The sequence below is a fragment of the Panthera leo genome, chromosome D2 (genome assembly GCF_018350215.1).
Source record: "Panthera leo isolate Ple1 chromosome D2, P.leo_Ple1_pat1.1, whole genome shotgun sequence".
NCBI classification, from domain to species: Eukaryota; Metazoa; Chordata; class Mammalia; order Carnivora; family Felidae; genus Panthera; species Panthera leo.
The window spans coordinates 3658516-3681587 of NC_056689.1; the positions used below are offsets into that span (position 1 = coordinate 3658516).

At 39.8% G+C, this 23072-nt stretch overlaps 1 protein-coding gene across 6 annotated transcripts in view; it reads left to right on the forward strand.

Moving 5' to 3' along the window:
• Positions 1 to 23072, forward strand: part of PCDH15 (protocadherin related 15) — an 836749-nt gene that overhangs the window by 736486 nt on the left and 77191 nt on the right. For all 6 annotated transcript variants that reach the window (XM_042907891.1, XM_042907887.1, XM_042907888.1 and 3 more), the window contains one exon: positions 4069 to 4196. In XM_042907891.1, the coding sequence (XP_042763825.1) occupies positions 4069 to 4196 (128 nt within the window). The remainder of the gene's footprint in view (positions 1 to 4068; positions 4197 to 23072) is intronic.

The following is a 23072-nucleotide window of genomic DNA, read 5'->3' on the forward strand; positions in this document are numbered from 1 at the left end:
TTTCTGGTGGTGTTTTCTGGTCCTTTCTAATCTTTGTTGCTTTTGGTATTTATGTATATATATATATTTTTTTCATCTTTTCTCCCCTCAGAAAGTCCCCCTTAAAATTTTTTGCAGGGCTAGTTTCAAACTCCTTTAATTTTTGTTTGCCTGGGAAACTTTTTATCTCTCCCTCTATATTGAATGATAGCCTTGCTGGATAAAGAATTCTTGGCTGCATATTTTTCTGATTCAGCACATTGAATATATCTGCCACTTCTTTCTGGCCTGCCAAGTTTCTGTGGATAGGTCTGCTGCAAACCTGATCTGTCTTCCCTTGCCGGTTAGGGACTACTTTTCCCTTGCTGCTTTCATGATTCTCTCCTTGCCTGAGTATTTTGTGAATTTGACTATGGTACGCCTTGTTGATGGTCATTTTTTTGTTGAATCTAATGGGGGTCCTCTGTGCTTCCTGGATTTTGATGTCTGTGTCTTTCCCCAGGTTAGGAAAGCTTTCTGCTGTGATTTGCTCACATAACCCTTCTACCCTTATTTCTCTCCCTCCCTCTTCTGGGACCCCTACTGTGGGAGGCCGGGCCCCAGTGCTGGGCTGAGACCGGGTCGAGCAACGGCTCCCTGTTGACTCAGCCAACCCGGTGGTTCCCTCTCCCATTCCCCCACTTTCATGGGCATACGAAAGCCTTGTCAAGGCTGAGAAAGTTAATTCCTGAAGCCTGTGGTCTGTGGGTGTTGGCAGTAATGTTACCTCCCCTTTTTCTACCCCGGGTCAAATAGAAACAAACATGGGAACTGTGTTTTGCTAGCAGTCTTATCAACAAGGTCTTGCTGTGACCCGTTTAGAAAATTCACAAGGTACACAGAACTAAATGTTTTGGTTGGCAGCGATCATGTGAAACCTGTTTATTCTTAGAATGGCCTGACCCATAAGAGTCTTGATATAAAAGATTGTGTACAGCAACAATAAAGCCGTCACTTGGGCCATCAGCCCAGGGGACCCTCCTGTTCCCAAACTGTCTTCTCTTCTCTCTTTTTTTTCTTACCTTCCCCTACCCTCAGGACCCTGATCTCGGTGTTTGTTGCGCCGGTCGCAACACCCTATGATTCTCATGTTGTTCCATTTAATGAGTCACTGATTCTCTAATTCTTAATCATGCTCTTTTGACTTAATCTCCTTCTTTTTCTCTGCTTCTTCATTCTCTGTAAGTTTGTCCTCTATATCGCTGATTCTCTGTTCTGCCTCATCCATCCTTGCCGCCGCAGCATCCATCCGTGATTACAGCTCAGTTATAGCATTTTTAATTTCATTCTGGGTATTTTTTACCTCTTTTATCTCCACAGAATGGGATTCTAATCTATTTTCAACTTGAGCTAGTATTTTTATTATCGTGATTCTAAATTCTGGTTCAGACATGTTGCTTGTATCTGTGTTGGTTAAATCTCTGGCTGTCGTTTCTTGATACTCTTTCTTTTGCGGTGAATTCTTTCGTTTTGTCATTTTGAAAGGAGAAAAGGAGTTAATGAGGTAGAAAAATTAAAACTTAAAAAAAACACACACACAAAAATCTAACAAATGATGCTAGATCCTAGGTGTGTTTTGGTCTGGGTGTTAAAAGTCGTTTGACAGATTAGAGAAAAAAAAGGGAGAAAAAAAGGAAATGGTTTGAGAATTTGAAAAAATGAATACACTGAAGTAGACTAAAATGAGATGATGGGAGTAAAATAGAATTTGAAAAATTTACATAAAAGTAAAGAATATAGTAGAAAAAATTAAAATATTTTTAATAAAAATTAAAAATAAAAATGAATTTTTTCTCTTTCTGTATTCAAGAAAAAGAAAAGAAGCAAAAAAGACAAAAAAGAGAAATAGAGCGAAGAAATTGTTTGAAAATTTGAAAAAGTGAATACACGGTAGTAGACTAAAATAAAATGAAAGTAAAATGGAATTTGAAAAAATTTACATAAAATCAAAAAATACAGTAAAAAAAATTTCACGAAAAATATTTTTAATAGAAATTGAAAGTAAAAATGAAGTGTTTCTCTTTCTGAATTCAAGAAAAAGAAAAGAAACGAAAAAGAGAAAAAAGAAAAGGAAAAAAGGAAATCGTTTGAAAATTTGAAAAGGTGAATACACTGACGTAGACTAAAATAAAATGATGGAAGTAAAATAGAATTTGAAAAAATTTACACAAAATTTAAAAATATAGTAATAAAAATTAAAAATATTTAATAAAAATTAAAAATAAGAATGAAATTTTCTTTCTGTATTCAAGAAAAAGAAGTGTAAAAGAGAAAAAAAAAGAAAGAAAATTGAATAGATGGACCTGCTAACAGATTGAAATAGGACTCAAATGACTTCGTTTTCTCCTAGAAATCAGACTCTGAAGGGCTTTATAGTCCATAAACTAAGCCGGCGGTGAGACTTGTGTTCAAGGAGGGAGGTTGGGCCAGTTGGGCGGGGCTCAGTGTAACCACTCCGCCCTCCACTAGATGGCGCTGCTCGCCTTCTGGGGTGGAGTGTTGCGGTGCTCTTGGGTGCGTATGCGCATGCGCGGCAGAGGTGCAAATGGCGTCAGCCACCTACCCGGTCTGTTCTCCGTCTTCAGCCCTCGGCCACGCCCCGCTTTCTCACTGTCCGTGACCAGGCCCCGGGCAGCACTTCTCTCCCGAGTTCTGTCTCAGACGAGGCTGTTTTCCTGGCCCCTTACTTCTGAAGGACCGTGGCTTTGACCCGTTCCGCCCTCTGCGGGAGGGTCTCACCCAGCAATGGCCGAGTGTCGGCCGCGCCCAGGAACGCTTGCGGGACCCTGCTGCTGCCGGTGCCCGAGACTGTGGCCGGGTGCCAGCCCGCCCCAGAAAAAGTTCGTGAGATGGTGTAGCAAGTGCTTTTCAGGGATGATGGAAACTCACAACACACATCTGGCACCAGGCTTCAGCCTTAAAGACCTTGTTCCCGCCCCAGAGAATGTGGCCGTTTTCTGGGGTCTGCAGGGACCAGGGGGCTTCAACCGTCTCCACCAAGTATCCTTCCAGCAGTGGAACTGCTTTTCCCCGTGTGGCCCGAGAACCTCCCGGACCCCACCCTGCTCCTGGGGATTCGCCCTTCCCATCAGAGCACCGCCAGGTAGGGAGCTGCGGAGTTGCAGCCTTTGCGTCCCCCTTGTTTACAGTCTTAATGGAATTGAAACCCTCTCCTTTCTCCTTTCTCCCTTTTTAGTTTAGTCCCTGCGGCTGTTTCCAATTTTCCACTTTCTCTCCAGCTGCCTTTGTGGAGGGGTGCTTTTATCATATTCTCCCCGACCCCCACCCCCCCCACCTCTCTCCACCCTCAAAAGCTGTTCCCTACCTTTCGCGGCTTCTCGCTCCCCAAATTCATCTGTCCGCACCGCGTACCTGCTGACTTCTTTGGTTCAGGTTGTGCAGATTGTTGTGTTAATCCTCCAGTCAGTTTTCTAGGTGTGCAGGATGGTTAGTGTTGGTCTGGCTGGATTTCATGGACGTGAGACACACAAAAAAACTTCCATGCTGTTCCCCCCTCTTGGCTCCCCTCCTCAACTATTGGTTACTTTCAGCCCTAAAATTAAAAAAATATATATTGTACATTATTAAACTGAGAGACTATCGTTGCTAGTTTTACACTTAAGAATAAAAAAATATTGTTTTAGTTTATGTCAGTTTATATTATTTCGTAAGGTGTTTATACATTTATGTCACTTTGGTGTCATTGGTAGTGTATGTGAAGTGTTTCTGAACATGAACAGTTGAATTGTTTCATTGAAATTAGTAGAACACAATACTTTAGTGCCTATTAAATCAAGTAAAATGAATTGCCAAGACATTGTAATTAAAAGAAATAGCAGCAACTTCACATTATTATGCCGGAAGCAACATTTTCAGTGTCCTCTGTGTACCTCGGGGTATTAGACTTGCCTTTTGGGAATGACTTTCTGATATAAGCCATTTCCATTGTTTCAGTCAAAAAAAAAAAAAATACAATAAGTATTTACTCCAGTGAAATTTTTTTCTAGTAAATAGCCACCAATTAAAAATATATTATTTCTTATCCTCCAGGCAATACGGCTAAAGTGTATATTGAAATTCAGGATGAAAATGATCATCCCCCAGTGTTTCAGAAAAAATTCTACATTGGAGGTGTGTCTGAAGATGCAAGAATGTTTACTTCTGTGCTCAGAGTTAAGGTAGGAGGACTTTTCTTAACACACAGAGCTCAGGTAAAGAGCTCAGATTACAGGTAAACTGTAACCATGCAGTTTGCATTAACTGAGTAAGTACTCAGTATTCATGTGGTTTAAAAAAAAGTCTGAAACTCGGAGATACATGAGTTTAAGTAGCCAAACTAAATACAGATTAATTATGAGGCTCATACTATGGAACTTTTATGTTTTATTTTTACTACAAAAACAGGAAAAATTACTTATGATAATTTACACTGAGGGGCACCTGGGTGTCTCAGTCAGTTGAGCGAGTGACGTTGGCTCAGGCCATGATCTTGAGTTCATGAGTTCAAGCCCCACATGGGGCTCTGTGCTGACAGCTCTGAGCCTGGAGCCTGCTTCTGATTCTCTGTCTCCCTCTCTCTCTGCCCTCCCCGACTCATGCTCTGTCTCTGTCTCAGAAATAAATACATTAAAATTTCTTTTTTAATTTACACTGAAAAAGGTATTAAATCAGTAAAATGTATGTCTCCTAGTAGATTTTTATGCCTCCATACAGGCATTCAATAGGTTTAATACAGGATAGCCCCAAAGATTGCAGAATGGAGTTTCTAGTGGCAAATATAAAATTGCCATTTCCTAGTAGAAGAAATAATAACGTATGGTTGCCTGGATGGCTCAGTTGGTTGAGTGCCTGACTCCGGCTCAGGTCATGGATCTTGCACTTTGTGGGTTTGAGCCCTGTGTCGGGCTCTGTGCTGACAGTTCAGAGCCTGGAGCCTGCTTCGGATTCTGTCTCCCTCTCTCTCTCTGTCGCTGCCCTGCTCGGGGTCTGTCTCTCTCTTTCAAAAATAAATAAACCTCAAAAAAATTTTTAAAAAGAAGAAATAATTTAATAAATTATTTTTTCTGCAATATTATTCTAAAATTTAAAATCGTAATTAAACACAGGACTACTAATTTTACACTTTACTAAAAGTTAAAGAAAACTCAGATATGTCAGAAAAAATAGCAAATCTACTTTGAATTTTTAAAAAGCACAATATCCAAGATGAACGTTGATAATTTTTTTCACTTTTCTCCACTTAGTTATCATCAAAGATGTTGAAAGATTTTGTAAATGGCCAGCAGTACATAAAGTTGTACTAATTTTATTACTGAAAACTAAATTGATAGATACTGTATTACACAGGGAGAAAAGTTTGTAGGCTAGTGCATTTTAGATGCTTAATTATAGTTATTTTCCTGAAAGTATTTTAGGAATATATTTTTAAAAACTATTAACGTGCACACAGAAAACCTAAATTTTCCTGAGCAAATCCCACTCATGATCAGTTGCGTTTTTCTTTGTGTACCAGAACCATATGATTAGAACTCTTCTTACATATGGTTTTTCCATGTTCTGCACACCAAGTATGAAGGAGGAAAAGTCAACCAAGCAAATGCGCACATGTATTGTGCCTGCGAAATAGCTCCTTCATACACTGACCCCTGATGGGAATCACCACTTATAACTCAAAGTGGTCCATGAAAGGGTTGTTCTCATCATGTCTAAACCACATTATGATTTGCAAGTACAAAGCAACTCCAAAGAGTTTATTTTTATTGTATTTTACACTTTAGTTCCAAGAACTGTTGACTGATTCTGTTCACTTAGTCAATATTTTTTGAGTACCTATGTCCTTATGTAAGTCCTAGAAATTGACATACAGCAGTTCAAAAAACAATCAAACAAATAAAATCAAAGTTAACACCTTAGTAATATGGAAAAACTGGTGTAAGAAACAAATGATTGATAAAATCAGTAGCTATTTAATAGCTTAATTATAGTCATGTGGTCATGTGGTCAAGGGCATGACTTGTGGATTTCTAGGTAAGATACATTCTGCTCATTATGCTGTCAGGTCCCTAAAGCTAGTTGGACTGAGAGGTCAGCATGGCTGGAAGGCTGGTTGGAGAGGAGATTAGAAACATAGCCCAGGACTAGAATATGGGGGTTCTCCTAGATGTGTTAGAAAGGAAGTCTTTGAACTGTTTTGTTCAGAGGCATGACATAATCCAGTATAAAAGGATTATCCTGGATGTTGGGCAGGTTGGAGTGGGGGTGGTTAGCAGTGTTTTGAAACAAGAGTAGACAGGCCAATGCATGACTTTCCAGGAGAGACTTGAAAGTGGACTGAACCACAGTGGGAGGCTGGGGCAGTGGTCACAAGGGAGTCAAAAACAGCCAAAAGGCTTTGCTGATGGATTATGTGTGGGGCATTAGAGGAAATCAAGATTGGTCCTGAGGTTTAGTTCCTAACAGGTCCCCATCCCTCCCCCATGTACTGTGGTATCAGAAATCAAGAATTCATCTTTAACTCTCATCTTTTTAGAGATTTTATGATGGGGGGAGGGGCTTGTTTAATATGGCAAGGCTGTTGCAGATGCAGAGAGAGAGAGAAGGAAGAGAGGGAGGGAGAGAGAGGGAGGTAAAGGGAAATGGAAAGAGGAAGGGGAGGGAGAAAAGGAGGGGGGCAGAAGGGGAGAAAGGGGAAGAGAGAGAGAAGGAGGGACAGGGACTTTAACACTGTATTGACGCAAATATGTGCTGTGATAACCAAGCCATCTAGGAAAGCACAAATTGCCCTATGGACTCAGAGGAGGAGACATTTCACTTGGTGAAAGAGCTGAGTGCTCCCTGGAGGATGAAGAATTTGAGTGGCCCCCAAGGGTGGTTACATTTTCTCAAAGTGAAGCTTAAATGGGGCGGAGAGTCTCAGCAGAGGAAGCACAGGGAGCCAAACCCCAAAAGGAGAATGCGCTCCCTGGAACAGTGATTGGAGGCAGGAGCTCGGGAGGTGGTGGGGGTGATAAATCTTAGCTGGTGGACACTTCCCAGAGCTGCCTTTAGCCTTGACGCCTGGAATCTTCTCCTTTCCCAATTTAATCAGAGTGGGAGTGAGCTAAGCACTTCTTTTCAATTCACAAGTAGAGCAGCAAAAATCTTACTGGAAACAGCAAGATTCTGGGTCCACCAGGCTCCGGGGTTTGATGCAGAGACCACTTAGCAAACAGGGAAGCAGCCCACGACTGGGAAGGAGGCTTTCAACACCACTGTCTGTGAAGCAGGGGGCAGCAACACTGCATCTACTCTTCGTGCAAGTTCATTTCCTTTAGTTCATCGGGAAATGCATAATAATGCATTTTCAATTTTAAAAAATTGTGTATTATAGGAAGGGAAAGAGGAGACATTGTAGAATTGACTAAGTAAGATGAGACTTTAAAATGTACTGGTAAATCAGGATGCCTTTGGCTCAGTCAGTTGAGCATCTGACTTGGGCTCAGGTCATGATCTCACAGTCCATGAGTTCGAGTCCCACGTCGGGCTCTGTGCTGACTGCTTGGAGCCTGGAGCCTGCTTCGGATTCTGTGTCTCCCCCTCTCTCTGCCTTTCCCCTGTTTATTCTCTTTCTCTCTCTCTCTCTCTCTCTGTCTCTCTCTCTCTCTGTCTCTCTCTCAAAAATAAAAAAAACATTAACAAAAATTTTAGGGACGTCTGGGTGGCTCAGTTGGTTAAGTGTCCAACTTCAGCTCAGGTCATGAACTCACAAGTCATGGGTTCCAGCCCTGCGCTGGGCTCTGTGCGGACAGCTCAGAGCCTGGAGCCCACTTTGGAGTCTGTTTCTCCCCTCTCTCTGCCCCTCTCCCATTCATGCTCGCTCGCTCTCTCTCTCAAAAATAAATAAATAAACATTTAAAAAAATAAAATATACTGGTAAATTGAATATACTTACTAGCTTAAAATACGGATAGTGGATTAAGGGTGTTACTAAAACATGCTAAGGTAAAGGCAATACAATGAGAACATTATTGAAACAATTTGTGCTATATAAATGATAATAAAAGAAAGCTGTGTATATATGTTCTGAAGTGGCATATCTAATATGCTTACAGACTGGTTCAAAGTTCACTTTTTTTAAGAAAATCTGTATTGTATTCCTGGTGTGTGGAAAATACAGAGGCGAACAAAACAGACTCCCTTCTGCCCTTACAGAGTTAACATTCCAGTAACTAGACCGAAAAAGTAAATAAATAAGGCTTTATTTGGTCCCTGGCTCAAGAAGTTTGAATGTTCATGTCATGGTAAAGTACTTCCTAGATTGTGTCAAAAGGACACAGAACAAAAGTATTAGTTTGGGAGTATCCACCACATTTACTCTGGTTTGACGTCGATATCTCCGTCACAACTGATTCTACCAAATTGATTTCCATTGGTCACAAGCGATCGTTATTCTAATTGCAGGGAGAGGGAGAAGGAAATCGATAGTAATTTCTCTCTTCAGTCTTTAATACAAGAATTAGCATCAGTTAAAAGTATCACCTTTAGTTTATACCCAGAAGAACTGAAAGTAAGGAGGCAAGCTGGTTCCCTATTGTTCCTAGCATTATTATTATTATTCATAATAGCTAAGAGGTGGGAGCAATCTATGTATCCATTGGCAGGCGGAACGATGGGCATAATGAGGTACAAACAGTGGAATTTTATTCAGTCTTACAAAAGAAGGATATGTTGACATATGCTATATCATGGATAAACCCTGAAGACCATATGCCAAGTGAAATACGCAAGAAACAAACAGGCAAAGGTATACCTGCACTATGTGGGGTTCCCAGAATCATCCCATTCGTGGGGGGGGGGGGGGAGGGCAGCAGAGAGAGAGGAGTGGGGTAATTAGTGCTCAGTGGTTTCAGAGGTCCAATTTGGGAAGAAGAAAAAGTGCCATACAGGAACAGTGGTAACAGTCGCACAATAATGTAAATGGGCTCAAGGTAACTGATTTAGACGCTGAACAAATGGTTAGAATGGTGAATTTAATGATGGATATTTTAGCACAGTAAAAGAAAAATCCCAAAGGAAAGGGGGCATCTCCAGTGTTGGCAGAATATGAAAACTGTTCCCTTCGAAACCGTTATTCTCCTGTGGTATGCATCCCAGGTTGATGTGCATGTGAATCTTAGACTGGGAACCAAAGATGTGTGTTAGTCTACTAATCTGAATTGATTATGTAACTATGGGTCTTAACATTTTATTCTCTTACACATCATCACTGCTATCAGTCCTGGCTGCAGCCCTGTGGAAGTGACACTCCCACCTGCAGGGCTATGCGTCAGAATGTCTAGCACCTTCTCTGTTGCAAAAGTCCCATGTTTGGGGCAAGGGTGTTCGTTGAATATCACTTACTGAAATGTCCTCTAGTAATAAAAAATGACTGATACATTTGCTTACATCAGACTAACAGACCACTATGACGGAGATGCTATAATGATTTTTAAAAAAGCAATTAGCTACAAGCAAATATTTTGCTACATATGTATTTTTAAGTCAAATAAACAGTGTCCAGGATATAGGAAAAAAAACTGTTCAAAAGCAACTATTCAGCCAATAAAAGCAAGGTTGAAAAAAATTCATGAGTATTTGCCATATGACTCATAATATCCCGTGTGAGGTCAGTAAGATTAAGCTGGACTTTTGAACACTAACTTTTTTGTTCCTGTTTGTACTTTGGGAAGTGTTAATCTATGAGTCCTCCTTATTAATAACAATAAATGCCATCTGTTTCTCTTTATTATTTTTCTGAGAACTGTAAAAAAAAAAAAAATCTTTACATATTTTAGCCAGTAGAATTTATTTCAGTAATAACAAGCATGCCCAAAAACTGGGTGGCTCAGTCGGTTAAGTGTCCGAGTTCGGCTCAGGTCAATTATTCCGCGGTTCGTGAGTTCAAGCCCCACATCAGGCTCCATGCCTACAGCTCAGAGCCTGGAGCCTGCTTCGGATTCTGTGCCTCCCTCGCTCTCTCTGCCCCTTCCCCACTCATTCGTGTTCTCTCTCTCTCTCTGTCTCTCAAAAATAAAACATTAAAAAATAAACAAATACAAACAAACAATACAAACAAAGATATAAAACTCCTACCTGTATGGTAGGTGCAATTATTCTTTATTGTATTGTTGGGGAAAACGGCAATTAGTGAGGTCTAGTAACTTTCCAAGAACCACTGAGCCCGCAGCAGCCAGTGAAGGCAGGATTCACTTGGGTTGACCTTTTTCCAGGACTTTCCTTGTGCCCTGCACACCACATGCTTCCCCTGGAAAGCGAGGAGTGGAATGTGGCAGAAATACAACGTTGGCAGAAATAACAGAGCATAGGAAGTTTCTATGAAAAATCAGGAGGCAATTAACAAGACAACTAATTGCTCTTGGCATTGAGATGACCTCTGTGAATTACAAGTCCCTCTGTGAAAGGAACACATCAGCTCTCGTTTTAGAAACACCTCTCAATTTATTAACTAATTTTTCCAGTTTACCACATGTCGTCTTAACGGCAACCCAGAGCCCGATTTAATGCAAATACAAGGAGAGGTTAAATATGATTTACAAAAAAAAAACTCTCTGCATTATGAGGATATTTTCCAGAAGTTCGTGCCATAAGGATTAGGCTTTCTGTCTACGAACTGAAGTTCAGAAAAACTCAGTGTCAGAAAAATTGAATTAAAATGTTGACTTGATGTCTACTGAGTGTCGAAAAGACTATGAACATTGCATCTTTGAGTTGTTAAAGAAGGCAGATTTAAGACAGTTGTGGACTAAAAGAAAATACTATTTTGAAACAGCATCAAAAGAGAAACGGTCCTCACTGTCAATCCCTAATTCTCTATTACATTTTTCTAAATAAGCATGAGACGTGGCAAGAATACGTAGCAGAGTGATGCTGTTGAGGGACAAAGGCCAAGAGCACGTCTGAAGGATGCAGATTTCCTCAGCGGCCTAGCGTGTAGAAGTGTTCAAGGTTAGCAGTGCAGGAGCGATAATATTTGCTTGGAGCTGGGCCGGGGCTTCTGAGGGCTCCTGGTCCCCAGCCCTGTGCCTGCTCACACGGGTCTGAGGATAAACAACTCCAGCACATTCGTGAGGGTTTAGTGTGAGTCCCCAGGGCAGCATCTTTTACTAGGGCCAGAGTCGGGCCTGGCTCACGTCCAGAATGGTACAAATAGCTATCCTGTATCTCACGTTTCCACGATACTCGGAAGTTAACTCGTTCATTCCCTGGGAAACCCCATGGGATTCCTTTATTATTCTCAATTTACGGAAGAGGACACACAGGCACAGGAGTGATCTGCAACCTGCCCAAGGTGGTCAGAGAGTCAGTATGAGGCCAGGATGCACAGCCAGACATGCTCTCCTGCGTCCTACATGGAACAGTAGTGGGCTGGGAGTCCAATCACTTGGATTCAGTCCCAGAAATTAAGTCTCTGTGGGGCCTCACACTTGATCTCAGGCCAGTCTCCTCTTATGCAAATGTTGCTTTAGCACTAGGTGCCTTTTAAAATCTTTAACCACTTCTGGGGCCCCGGGGTGGCTCAGTCAGTTAAGCATCCGACTTTGGCTCAGGTCATGATCTTGCAGTCTGTGGGTTTGAGCCCCATGTCAGGCTCTGAGCTGTCAGCACGGAGCCTGGAGCCTGCTTCAGATTCTATGCCCCTTCCCTGCCTGCGCTCTCTCTCTCTTTCGCTCTCTCTCAAAAATAAGTAAACATTAATGCCCTAGGAAAATAATGGCATGGGGGGGGAAATGCCCAGTGCCCTGAGAGAACTACATTTTAAAGGAAAAATGGTTGGATTCCTGAAATCCAAAGCATCAGCTGTGTCTCACAGTTTTTGTGGTTTATTTCCCTTGAAGTTAGTAGATCCTTTTATGACAATTTTCTCCCTACTCGCTCTGTACAATGGAGATGTAAACAAGAGGTCTACATGAAGGCCTCAGAAAGCAAGATTTTGATTCCCCTTTGCCAACTCTGGGAGACACAGCTTTATGCAGACACTTAGTGCTTCCAGACAGGGGTGTTAGGAGATCATACTAACCGACATGCATCTGACCTGGAATGGTTTGTACCTTGAGCAAAGTACAAGCACATAGGTGCCTGAGGGCCGTGGCCCTATAACTGAGTTACTATGTATCTAATTTAGAACTCAGATACATCATATTGTAATTATGTATCTATGCACCTGTTTTCTCTCCTGTAACTCAAATGTCATGCTTCCCCACAAATTTAATGACCTTATAGATATACAGTGCTTACCACCTCAAACTGATGCTTGTCCAAATTTTGTTTTTACATCAAGCCATGTCTTTTAGCCCACTAAACCAAGGCATTCCATGAAATATGTGAACAAATGATCAGTTTTCAGATAAGTAGAAAGAGTCTTTCTGTTAAACTTCCTTGGGTTTGATTACAACACCGAGATTTACATTACCCCTCGTTTCCCTGGGAATGTTCCTTCTGTCAAAATTGGGAGCTTGGATTTGATAATATCTTTATGAATCTCATGCTTCAATCATAGTTTTCCATTTAACTCCAGTGGGGAAACCAAATGTCAAGAAAATTGCATTTTCCTCACAACTGGTGTACTTCTGTTATATGGTCTTGGATTATGTTGTAGTTAATGACGTTTTCCTTTTGGTTTGTCTGCTGGAGACTGAAAGTAAAGCACCTGATTCATCTTGAGCAACTTTAAAAGGTGAATGCCATGGACAGGGGGTGTGCTTTCTCCCTGGTTTTCTTGAGATACTCTGGCTCTTACTCTCTCTTATCCTTCTCTTTAACTGTGTTTATGTTACTGTATCTTACGGAGTTTGGGAATTCTGTGGGGTCTGTGCAAACAAAGGATCGCTGAATACTCGGTTTCTAAGAGTCCAAGCCTTCCCTTTTCCCTTGTAAAAGTTGACACGTTAAGTGTCATGGCCAGTTTCTGATACATCACATATGTCCTTATATAAAATTATAGTTCTGTTGCTATTAGAATAAATGTACAAGACCAAGACTTTCCTTTGCCACAAATAGAGTGTCCAGATAAAATGATTTTCACATACAAGTTTTACTCTCTCTTCTTCTCTATACAGGTCAGTCTTTCTATTATGACTGAAGGGAGATCTAAAAATCTTCTCAATCACATAGTAGTAACTTAATTTACACTTGTTGGTTTGAATATAACTTAAGTTATATTAAGATAATTAAGATAATTAAGAATTGTCTTGATTTTCATTGTTTAAAATTGAAAGGGAACTATTTTTTCCAAGCTATAAAGTATCTGAAGAATGAGGAAAGTTTGAGTCTTTAAAACTAGGTAAAAAGCTTTTTATTCAGGGAAAGTTTTTTTTTTGTTTTTTTTTTTTTTTTTAAGGAAAGAAATTTCCTTAAAAGTAGAGAGTCTGAGGAATTTTTATGGGTCTTAAGCCTTTGGACATGATACATGAAAGGGAAGTGCTTTACTCAGTGAATGGCCAAATCATTTTGCCTTTCCTAAATTCATTGGTGGGTCATATGTTTCAAAGTCTGATCACACTCTCCTGGGATTTGAAATGTATTTAATGCCTACATGTCTTTCAGATGTTTAAATGCATAACAATCCGGGGTGTGGATTTGGAATATTGTCTTTTGAGTCAAGCTCACATTTTCCTGTAGGAGAGTTTGTATGTCGTGGAACAGTGATGATCGTGTGTGTGTGCTCCTGTATTATGTTTCGAGGACCATATCTTCCATCATCTGCTAGGAGGGTTGACACTCAGCTTAAAAATCTCAGAATCCTTGTGAAAGAGAGGACTGCACTGCAAAACACAATTGCAAAGATAATGGAGGCAATAAGAATTACTTTTGTCTGAAAATGTCCTGTGATTTCTTAAACCTTAAACATTTAACTTTGTGCTATAATGACCCCACAAAGAAGACCTAAAATACCAATCTAAGCAAAAATGATTGGCGCCTGGGTGGCTCAGTCAGTTAAGCGTCCAATCTCGGCTCAGGTCATGATCTCACAGTTCGTGAGTTCCAGCCCCGCGTTGGGCTCTCGGCTGGCAGCTCAGAGCCTGGAGCCTGCTTCAGATTCTGTGTCTCCCTCTTTCTCTGCCCCTCCCATGCTCATGGTCTATCTCTTTCTCTCTCTCTCTCTCTCTCTCTCAAAAATAAACATTTTTTTAAAAAACAATAAGAAATGATAAACCATCTTTTAAAAAACTTTATTCATATCTCTAAATACATCTTAATTTTGAATTGCCTATTAATATTGCCAGTAAGAAGAGTAAAATATTAGATTTGTCTAATATGTATTATGAAGAAAACATAGGTCTAAATAAGTCATAAAAAATGGATGACTGTCCCTAGTAGTTTTAATGAATTTTCATTAATGAAAACCAGCAGACCTGAAGCAGGATTATGTGCGTAAAGAGAACATAATTCACTTTGGTCCGTTCATTATACATCTGAGAAGTGCCAAAGGATTTCTACTTTTTTTTCAAAAACAGGCACAGAAATGTCTGATTTCACAAAATTGCATTTTCATGCATAGATATAATTAAACTTTACACTAGAAGTTCCTGTCAAGTAGATCCTGAAACTTTATGTAGTAGCTACACTAGTTTTTGTAAACATACCTATTTTTTTTTTTTTTAACGTTTATTTATTTTTGAGACAGAGAGAGAGACAGAGCATGAACAGGGGAGGGGCAGAGAGAGAGAGGGAGACACAGAATCGGAAGCAGGCTCCAGGCTCTGAGCCATCAGCCCAGAGCCCGACGCGGGGCTCCAACTCACGGACCGCGAGATCGTGACCTGAGCCGAAGTCGGACACTCAACCGACTGAGCCACCCAGGTGCCCCATGGCTTCCATTCTTAACATGGTCAGAGCTCCCACATATATATATCTATGTCTCCCTCTCTCTGACCCTCCCCCGTTCATGCTCTGTCTCTCTCTGTCTCAAAAATAAATAAAGGTTAAAAAAAAAAAATTAAAAGACAGAGTCAATGAGGTTCACAGTAATTTGAAAGACTTTATTACCACCCAAAGCCAAGGACCCCCATTTATGTTACAAACTAGTATCAAAGATCTCCGATCCAGAGCGTAGAAAGAACCCCAGCAAAATGATGATTCAAAACAAAACAAAATGAAACACCCAAGATTAAAAAGACAGGAATAAGATTGGAATGAGCCCTGCATAAAGAAAATATAGAAATTGGCAAAAATATATATATATATAAAGAGGCATTCGATTTTATTAACTACTAAGGGATTACAGAATAAACGACAGGAGGCCACCACATGTTCATCAGAATGGCTACACTAAGACAGATGAAACCAAATTTTGCAACAGCTGGAGTTCACAGGGGTTGCTGATGGGATGTAAATTAGTGCAGCTTTCAGGGGAACGTTTGACGTTGTCTGTTAAGTGTGAGCATATATGTAACCCCTGACTCAGAACTTCCACTCCTAAGTTTTGACCCAGAGAAATGCACACATTTGCTCGTAAGAGATATTTACAAGTTCACTTTTTGTAGGTATGTCCATTATTGTAATTTCTAACAGTTGAAAACAACATGAATACCGAACAACCTACATGCATTAAATGTAGTATATTTGTACAACGGAATTCTATAAAGCAATGAAAACAAATAAACTCTGGCAACAACACAGATGGATCCTAGAAATTTACTGTGACGGGACGCCTGGGTGGCTCAGTCGGTTAAACGTCCAGCTCTTGATTTCCACTCAGGTCATGATCTTGTGGTTCAGGAGATCAAGCCCTGCATCGGGCTCCATGCTGACAGTGGGAGACCTGCTTGGGATTCTCTCTCTCCCTCTCTCTCTGCTCTTCCCCTGCTCTGTCTCTGTCAAAAGAATAAATAAACTTAAAAAAAAAGATATATAATCTGAGCAAATGAATTCAGACAAAAAAAAAATTTCCTAAGCCCATTTATATAAAGTTCAAAAACTGGAATAACTAATCCATTCAGAATGGTTATTTTTTGGAGGAATGCTGATAATGCTGGCTACATCTAGATGCTGGCTACATCTAGGGATATAACTGGAAAAATAAAAATAATTTTTTAAAAAATGTTAAAAAGCTCTAAAATCATAAAAACAAAGAGAAGATGTTCACTTAAATTTCTGGTAATTTTAAGCTATTCCTCTTGGAAGATATAGTAAAATACTTCTGACAAAAGTGGAGGGGATTATACTTTTCTTGTTACTCTACTGTTCAGTTAATAATTAAAAAAAAATTTTTTAATGCTTGTTGAAATAATGCCATCTAGTTTTCTAATGGATTCTAGTACAAAAGCCTGTTTTGGCACACTGTGTTATTTGTGGCAGTGGCTCAGAAATGCCAGTAGTTGAGTACAGTAGGTTAGATGTGGAAGGTATGGTTGGTGGATGCACGTTAGTATGAACGGGTTCCAGAATCCAGAATTATAAGCCAAAAAGATGAGGTTTGGACCTGACAGTTGTGTAATCCTGTAAATAGGGCAGAAACAGGTGGAAAAGCCCCTGTCCCTGAAGACGCATGGGCACAGGCAAAGGTCCTGATGATGCTGTTTTATGACGAGGACACATGAATGCAAGCTGGGTCGGAGGCCTAGATGAAAGGAATGAGGTGGGAGCCACAGAAGAGCCAGGGGGAGGAAGGAGTTAGCCTCTCAGCAAGGGAGCAGTCCACCTTCCTGACCTAGAGCCCTGGTGAGACTCTAGAACCCACTGCAGGTGAGTCACATCTGAGCAGGGCAAGGCCAGGTGAGACGCAGACTATCACTTTGGAGACACAGGCTCTGTGTGGGTTTCCCGTGTCAGGTTAGAGCTAAAATCAAAGGTGGGCTGAGACTAAACGTGCAAAAAAGAACACAGAAACAGGTACATCTGCAGGCAGGAAATGAGTGCTGGGTCCTACTCTTTCTGTGCGACAGGAATTAGTAAGGGAATTAGAGAACTTTTGATTTAAGTCAATATTGATTAAAGTATAATCCGATGTTATGAATATGCTGGATCCCCAGAGCATGAAAAAGAAGGTTAATGAATACGAAACATAAAGGCCGTAAAAGTAAAGTTTTAATATTTAAATCTATATCCCTTTTCCAAAAGCGTCATGAAGAAGACAAACTTGGATTGTTACCTTTCAATCACTACTGGGCTGCTTAACCTTGAGCAGAGTTGTGAATTTTTGTAAGCATCAGGTCTGCAAGTTATAACAGGGCGGTATAACACATTTCTCATGACTATAAATGAAAAAACTGTGTATCAAGCACTGAGTACAGCACCTACCCCAGACATACCTCTCAGTAAACGTCCATTGTCACTGTGAATTATTTTATCTGACTAGGTTCTTTCTACCTATAAAATAACTGTGGTCTCCATGCTCCAAGTTCCGTATGCAAGGTGCATAGAAGTTATCAAAACAATTCTATGGAACACTGAGGTATTTGATCGTTGCCCTTGAAAGTAAACAGTGGGTCTCCCTTTCTAGAACTCACCTTAGTATCAGTGCAGAATACTAATTTTTCTTCTTATCTGAGTGATAGAATAAGAAATAATTATTGGGGCACCTGGGTGGCTCAGTTTGGGTAAGCATCCTACTCTTGGTTTCCGCTCAGGTCATGATCTCATGGTTCATGGAATCGAGATTGAGTGGGGCTCTGGACTGACAGGGCAGAGCCTGCTTGGGATTCTCCCTCCCTCTCTCTGTCCCCTCACTCTCTCTCTCTGTCAAAATAAACAAACATTAAAAGAATAACCATAAAAGCCGAACAGTAATATAAAAACAGTTTCTTCCATTATGTAATGACTGGGTACATTCAATCTTTGAAATACACTAAGATATGATTGCATTGAGACATAATCCGTGTAACTTCTTCAACTTGCATTTTGTTGAACTATATCCCCTTTTCTTATTTCCCCGTCCCCTCACCCACCTCCCTTCTGGCAACCACCAGCCTGTTCTCTGCATTAAGAGTCTGTTTTTTTTTGTTGTTGATCCTTCTTTGTTTGTTCATGTGTTTTGTTTCTTCAGTTCCACGTATGAGTGAAATCATATGGTATTTGTCTCTCTCTGAATGACTTATTTCACTTAGTATTATACCCCCTAGGCCCATCCAAATTGTTGCAAATGGAAGATTTCAATCTTTTTTGTGGCTTAATAATACTCCATTTTATGTATACATACTACCTCTTCTTTTTTTTTTTTACACTTTTATTTAAATTCCACTGCAGTTAATATACCGTTTAATATTAGTTTCAGGTGTACAACATAGTGATTCCACACATCTATACATGACTGTGCTCATCACAAGTGCCCTCCTTCATCCCATCACCTACTGGACCTGTTCTCCCACCCACCTGTCCTCTGGTGACCATCAGTGTGTTCTGTGTAGTTAAGGATCTGTTTTTTGGTTTGCCTATATCTATATATCTATCTATCTATCTATCTATCTACCTATCTTTCTTTCTCTTTCTTTCTTTCTTTCTTTCTTTTAATCTCTTTGTTCCTTCTTAAAAAAAATTTTTTTTTAACATTTATTTATTTTTGAGACAGAGAGAGACAAAGCATGAATGGGGGAGGGTCAGAGAGAGGGAGATACAGAATCTGAAACAGGCTCCAGGCTCTGAGCTGTCAGCACAGAGCCTGACTCGGGGCTCTAACTCACGGACTGCGAGATCATGACCTGAGCCGAAGCCAGCTGCTTAACCGACTGAGCCACCCAGGTGCCCCTCTTTGTTCCTTAAATTCCACATATGAGTGAAACCATATGGTATTTGTCTTTCCCTGATTTATTTCACTTAGCAAAATACTCTCTAACTAAATCCATGTCATGGCAAATGGCAAGATTTCATTCCTGTTACATGGCTGAGTAATATTCCATTAGATATATAAACCACATCTTTATACATTCATCAGTCGATGGACACTTGGGCTGCTTCCTTTGTTTTGCTATTGTAGACAATGCTGTAATAGACATTCGGATGCGTGTATCCCTTCAAATTAGTGTTTTTGCATTCTTTTGGTAAATAGCTAGTAGTGCTCTTGCTGGGTCGTAGCGTAGTTCTGTTTTTAAGGAACCTCCATACTGTTTTCCATGTGGCTGTACCAGTTTGCATTCCCACCAACAGTGCATGAGGGTTCCTTTTTGCCCACATCCTCACCAACACTTGTTTCTTGTGTTTTTTGTTTTAGCCATTCTGATAAGTGGGAGATGATACCTCATTGCAGTCTTGATTTGTATCTCCCTGATGATAAGTGATGTTGAGCATCTTTTCCTGTGTCTGGCGGCCATATGGATGCTTCTTTGGAAAAATGTATATTTCTGTCTTCTGCCCATTTTTAATTGGATTATGTTTTTTGCATGTTGTGTTTTACAAGTTCTTTATATATACCTTTTCTTTATCCATTCATCTATTGATGGACACTCAGGTTGCTTCCATATCTTGACTTTTGTAAATAATGCTGTAATAGACATGGAAGTGAACACATCTTTTAGAATTAGTGTTTTGTTTTCCTTGGGTAAATACCCAGTACTGGAATTACTGGATCATACAGCAGTTCTATTTTTAATTTTTTGAGGAGCCTCCATACCATTTTCCATGGTGGCTACGCCAATTTACGTTCCCATGGAGGAACATGAATGTTCCTTTTTCTCCACATCTTTGTCAATACTTGTTATTTCTTGTCTTTTTGGTTCTAACCATTTTGACAAATGTAGGGTGATATCTCATTGTGAATTTGATTTTCATTTCCCTGATGATCAGTGATGTGGAATATCTTTTCATGTGTCTGTTGGCCATCTGTGTCTTCTTTGGGAAAATGTCGGTTCAGGTCCTCTGCTTATTTTTAATTGGATTCTTTATTTTTTGGTGTTGAGTGGTATAAGTCCTTTGTATATTGTGGATAGTAGCCACTTATTGGATGTGTCATTTGCAAACATCTCCTATTCTGTAGGTTGCATTTTTGTTTTGTTGATGGTTCCCTTTGTTGTGCAGAAGCTTTTTATTTTGATGTTGTGCCAATAGTCTAATTTTGCTTTTGTTTCCCTTGTCTTGGGAGACATCTAGAAAAATATTTCTATGCCTGATGTCAAAGAAATCATGGCCTATGTTGTTTTCTTCTAGGAACTTTATGGTTTCAGATCTCACATTTGGGTCTTTAATTCATTTTCAGTTCAGTTTTGTTGATGATGTAAGAAAATGGTCCTGATTCTACTGCATATTGCTGTCCAGTTTTCCCAGCACCAACTGGTTGAAAACATTGTCTTTTCTCTGTTACATATTCTTGCCTCCTTTGTCATAGATTATTTGACCATATAATCGTGGGTTTATTGCTGGGCTCTCTTTTCTGTTCCATTGATTTATGTGCCTATTTTTGTGCAAGTACCATACTGTTTTGATTACTACGGCTTTGTAGGGTATATTGAAATCTAGGATTGTGATACCCTAAAGATGCTACAAAAGAGCCATTAGTGCTGAAAAATGAATTCACAAAAAAGTTGTAGGGCCCAAAATTAATATACAGAATTGCATTTACATAAACTAATAATAAAGTATCAGAAAAAGAAATTAAGAAAATAATCCCATTTACAGTTGCACCAAAAAGAATAAAATACCTAACTAAGAATAAACTTAACCAGGAGGTGAAAGACTGTATCCAAAAAGTATAAAATATTGATGAAAGAAATTGAAGATGACACGAACAGAAATAGTTTTCATTCTCGTGGATTTGAAAACCTAATATTGTTGAAATGTCCATATTACCCAAAGCACTCTACATGTTCAGTTCAGTCCCTGTCAAAAAACCAGCAGCATTTGTCACAGACCTAGAATAAATAATTCTAAAGTCTGTATGGAACCACAAAAGATCCTGAATAGACAAAGCAATCTTGAGAAAGATAAACTTACATATTTTGAATGACATAGTTCTTTTATATCAGCAGTGATCAGTTTCATATTTATGAGGCATATTTGTATGTTTTATTTATTTTTAAAAAAATTTAATGTTTATTTTTGAAAGAGAGAGAGAGAGAGAGCAAGTAGGGGAGGGGCAGAGAGAGAGGGAGACACAGAATCCAAAGCAGGCTCCGAGCTGTCAGCACAGAGCCCGACAGGGGGCTCATGAACCATGAGATCCTGACCTGAACCAAAGTTGGATGCTTTACTGACTGAGTCACCCAGGTGCCCCCCATATTTTTATGTTTTAAATGAGTAGTATTACCTTAATGCTGCGCTATGAAGTATTTTTCTACATATTATATTTGTCAGTAATTATCGATGGCTTGGTGTTACCCTTTTAGGAAATCATAGCAACTTTAAGAAAAAAATAATGTCTACATATGTAGATGTAAGGTTCTGAATAGCAAACCCTAACAGCACAGCTAAGAGAAATTTCAGCCTTCAGTTAGTACCCATATCAACTTATACAGAGAACAGGTTTAAAAAGAATATTTTTTTGGGGGGGGGGGGGCGCCTACGTGGCTCAGTCATGAACTCAGGTGGTTTAAGCCACCGACTCTTGGTTTTGGCTCAGGTCATGACCTCAGAGATCATGAGTTCGAGCCCCACGTTGGGCTCTGTGCTGAGTGTGGAACCTGCTTGAGATTCTCTCTCTCTCTCTCTCTCTCTCTCTCTCTCTCTCTCTGCCTCTCCCCCACTCACACTGTCTCTGTCTCTCTCAAAATAAACTTTTAAGAAAGAATATTTTTTTAAAAGGGCATATTGGAGTTTTGGTCCTTATCACACCATACCAGATCAAAACATAAAATTGGGTGAGGTGTTTGTCTAGTAACCACATGCGAAGTAACCGCTTGAGCTAAAGCCGACCCTGAGGTTTTTGTCTAGGAACTAATTAATGTCTGGGAAGTGGGGAAAAAAATCTTGAAATTCTCTTAAAATATAAAAATAATTTAAAAAGTCAACACAATTTCTTAAACTGTTTCAGAAACAAGGTACTAACGCCATGTAAAAATAGTCACAAACTGGAAATGATTAGCAATTCAGGAATGTTTAATAGATTTCTTAAATTCCCCTTTGTAGATAGATATGGTCAAAAATGCCATTTTTCAAAGAAAAATATGAATAGAAAGTTCTGAACTGCAGAAAATTTATCTTTCGAGATTATACAATGAATTATCTGTTAAAAAGTTGAAAAATGAAAGAGTCCTTTCTCTGGCTTTAATGAATCACAGCATGACGAATAGTCTTTTCTGGCACCTCCTGAGCATGTTAATGTTATGTTGCGTTAATAGTCTTTGTGAAAATTAGGAATAACTAATGACAGAAGGAAAGGAACATGATGAAAATGTGTACGCTCCCCTACGTTTATTAGGGTCTTATTAGCACTAAATGCAATTAAAGCACTGAATTCTTTTTTCACATGTCATTTCATGGAGCAGGATCCCTGGGGTAGGATAGAAATGATGCTTCTTTTTGCCAGGCTTTGTGTTCTGCTTGGTCCTGAAAGAGGGATGCCAAGAGAAAGCTACTTGTCTTAATTTAATTTCTTACTGAGTCTGATGAATATCTTCACAGATGGAGGGAAAAAAAGAGAGAAATGTAACTTGCAATTTTTAATAAAATCTGTTGGTTAGGTTACAGGTGTGCTCTCTCTCTCTCTCTCTCTCTCTCTCTCTCTCTCTCTCTGAAACCAGGATCTGGAGATAACCTTCAGTCCAACACATACTTCCCTCCATCCAGTTCACTGGCAAATCTCTCATGGGCCTCTGAGTCAAACATTCCAGGATCCACTCACCAGCTGTGTGATTTGGGGTCATTTGCGGAGTTTTACTGTCACACACACAGCTCAGGAACAGCATCTACAGAATGGCTTTGTTCTTTATACCTACCAGAGTTAAGAAAATTAAATGATCCCCTGTTTATAAGGTCCTTAGCCAATGCAGAACACTTTGTACACCCTTATCTCTTAGGCTTTGCCAGATCTTGTTTGAGTATAATCTTTTATTCATTACAGTTCTTCAGTACTGACACTCAATCCGCATCGAGTAAGTTCCAATCATTGTCAATGCCAGTTCTTAATTGGCTGAAGAACTATTTAGATTACC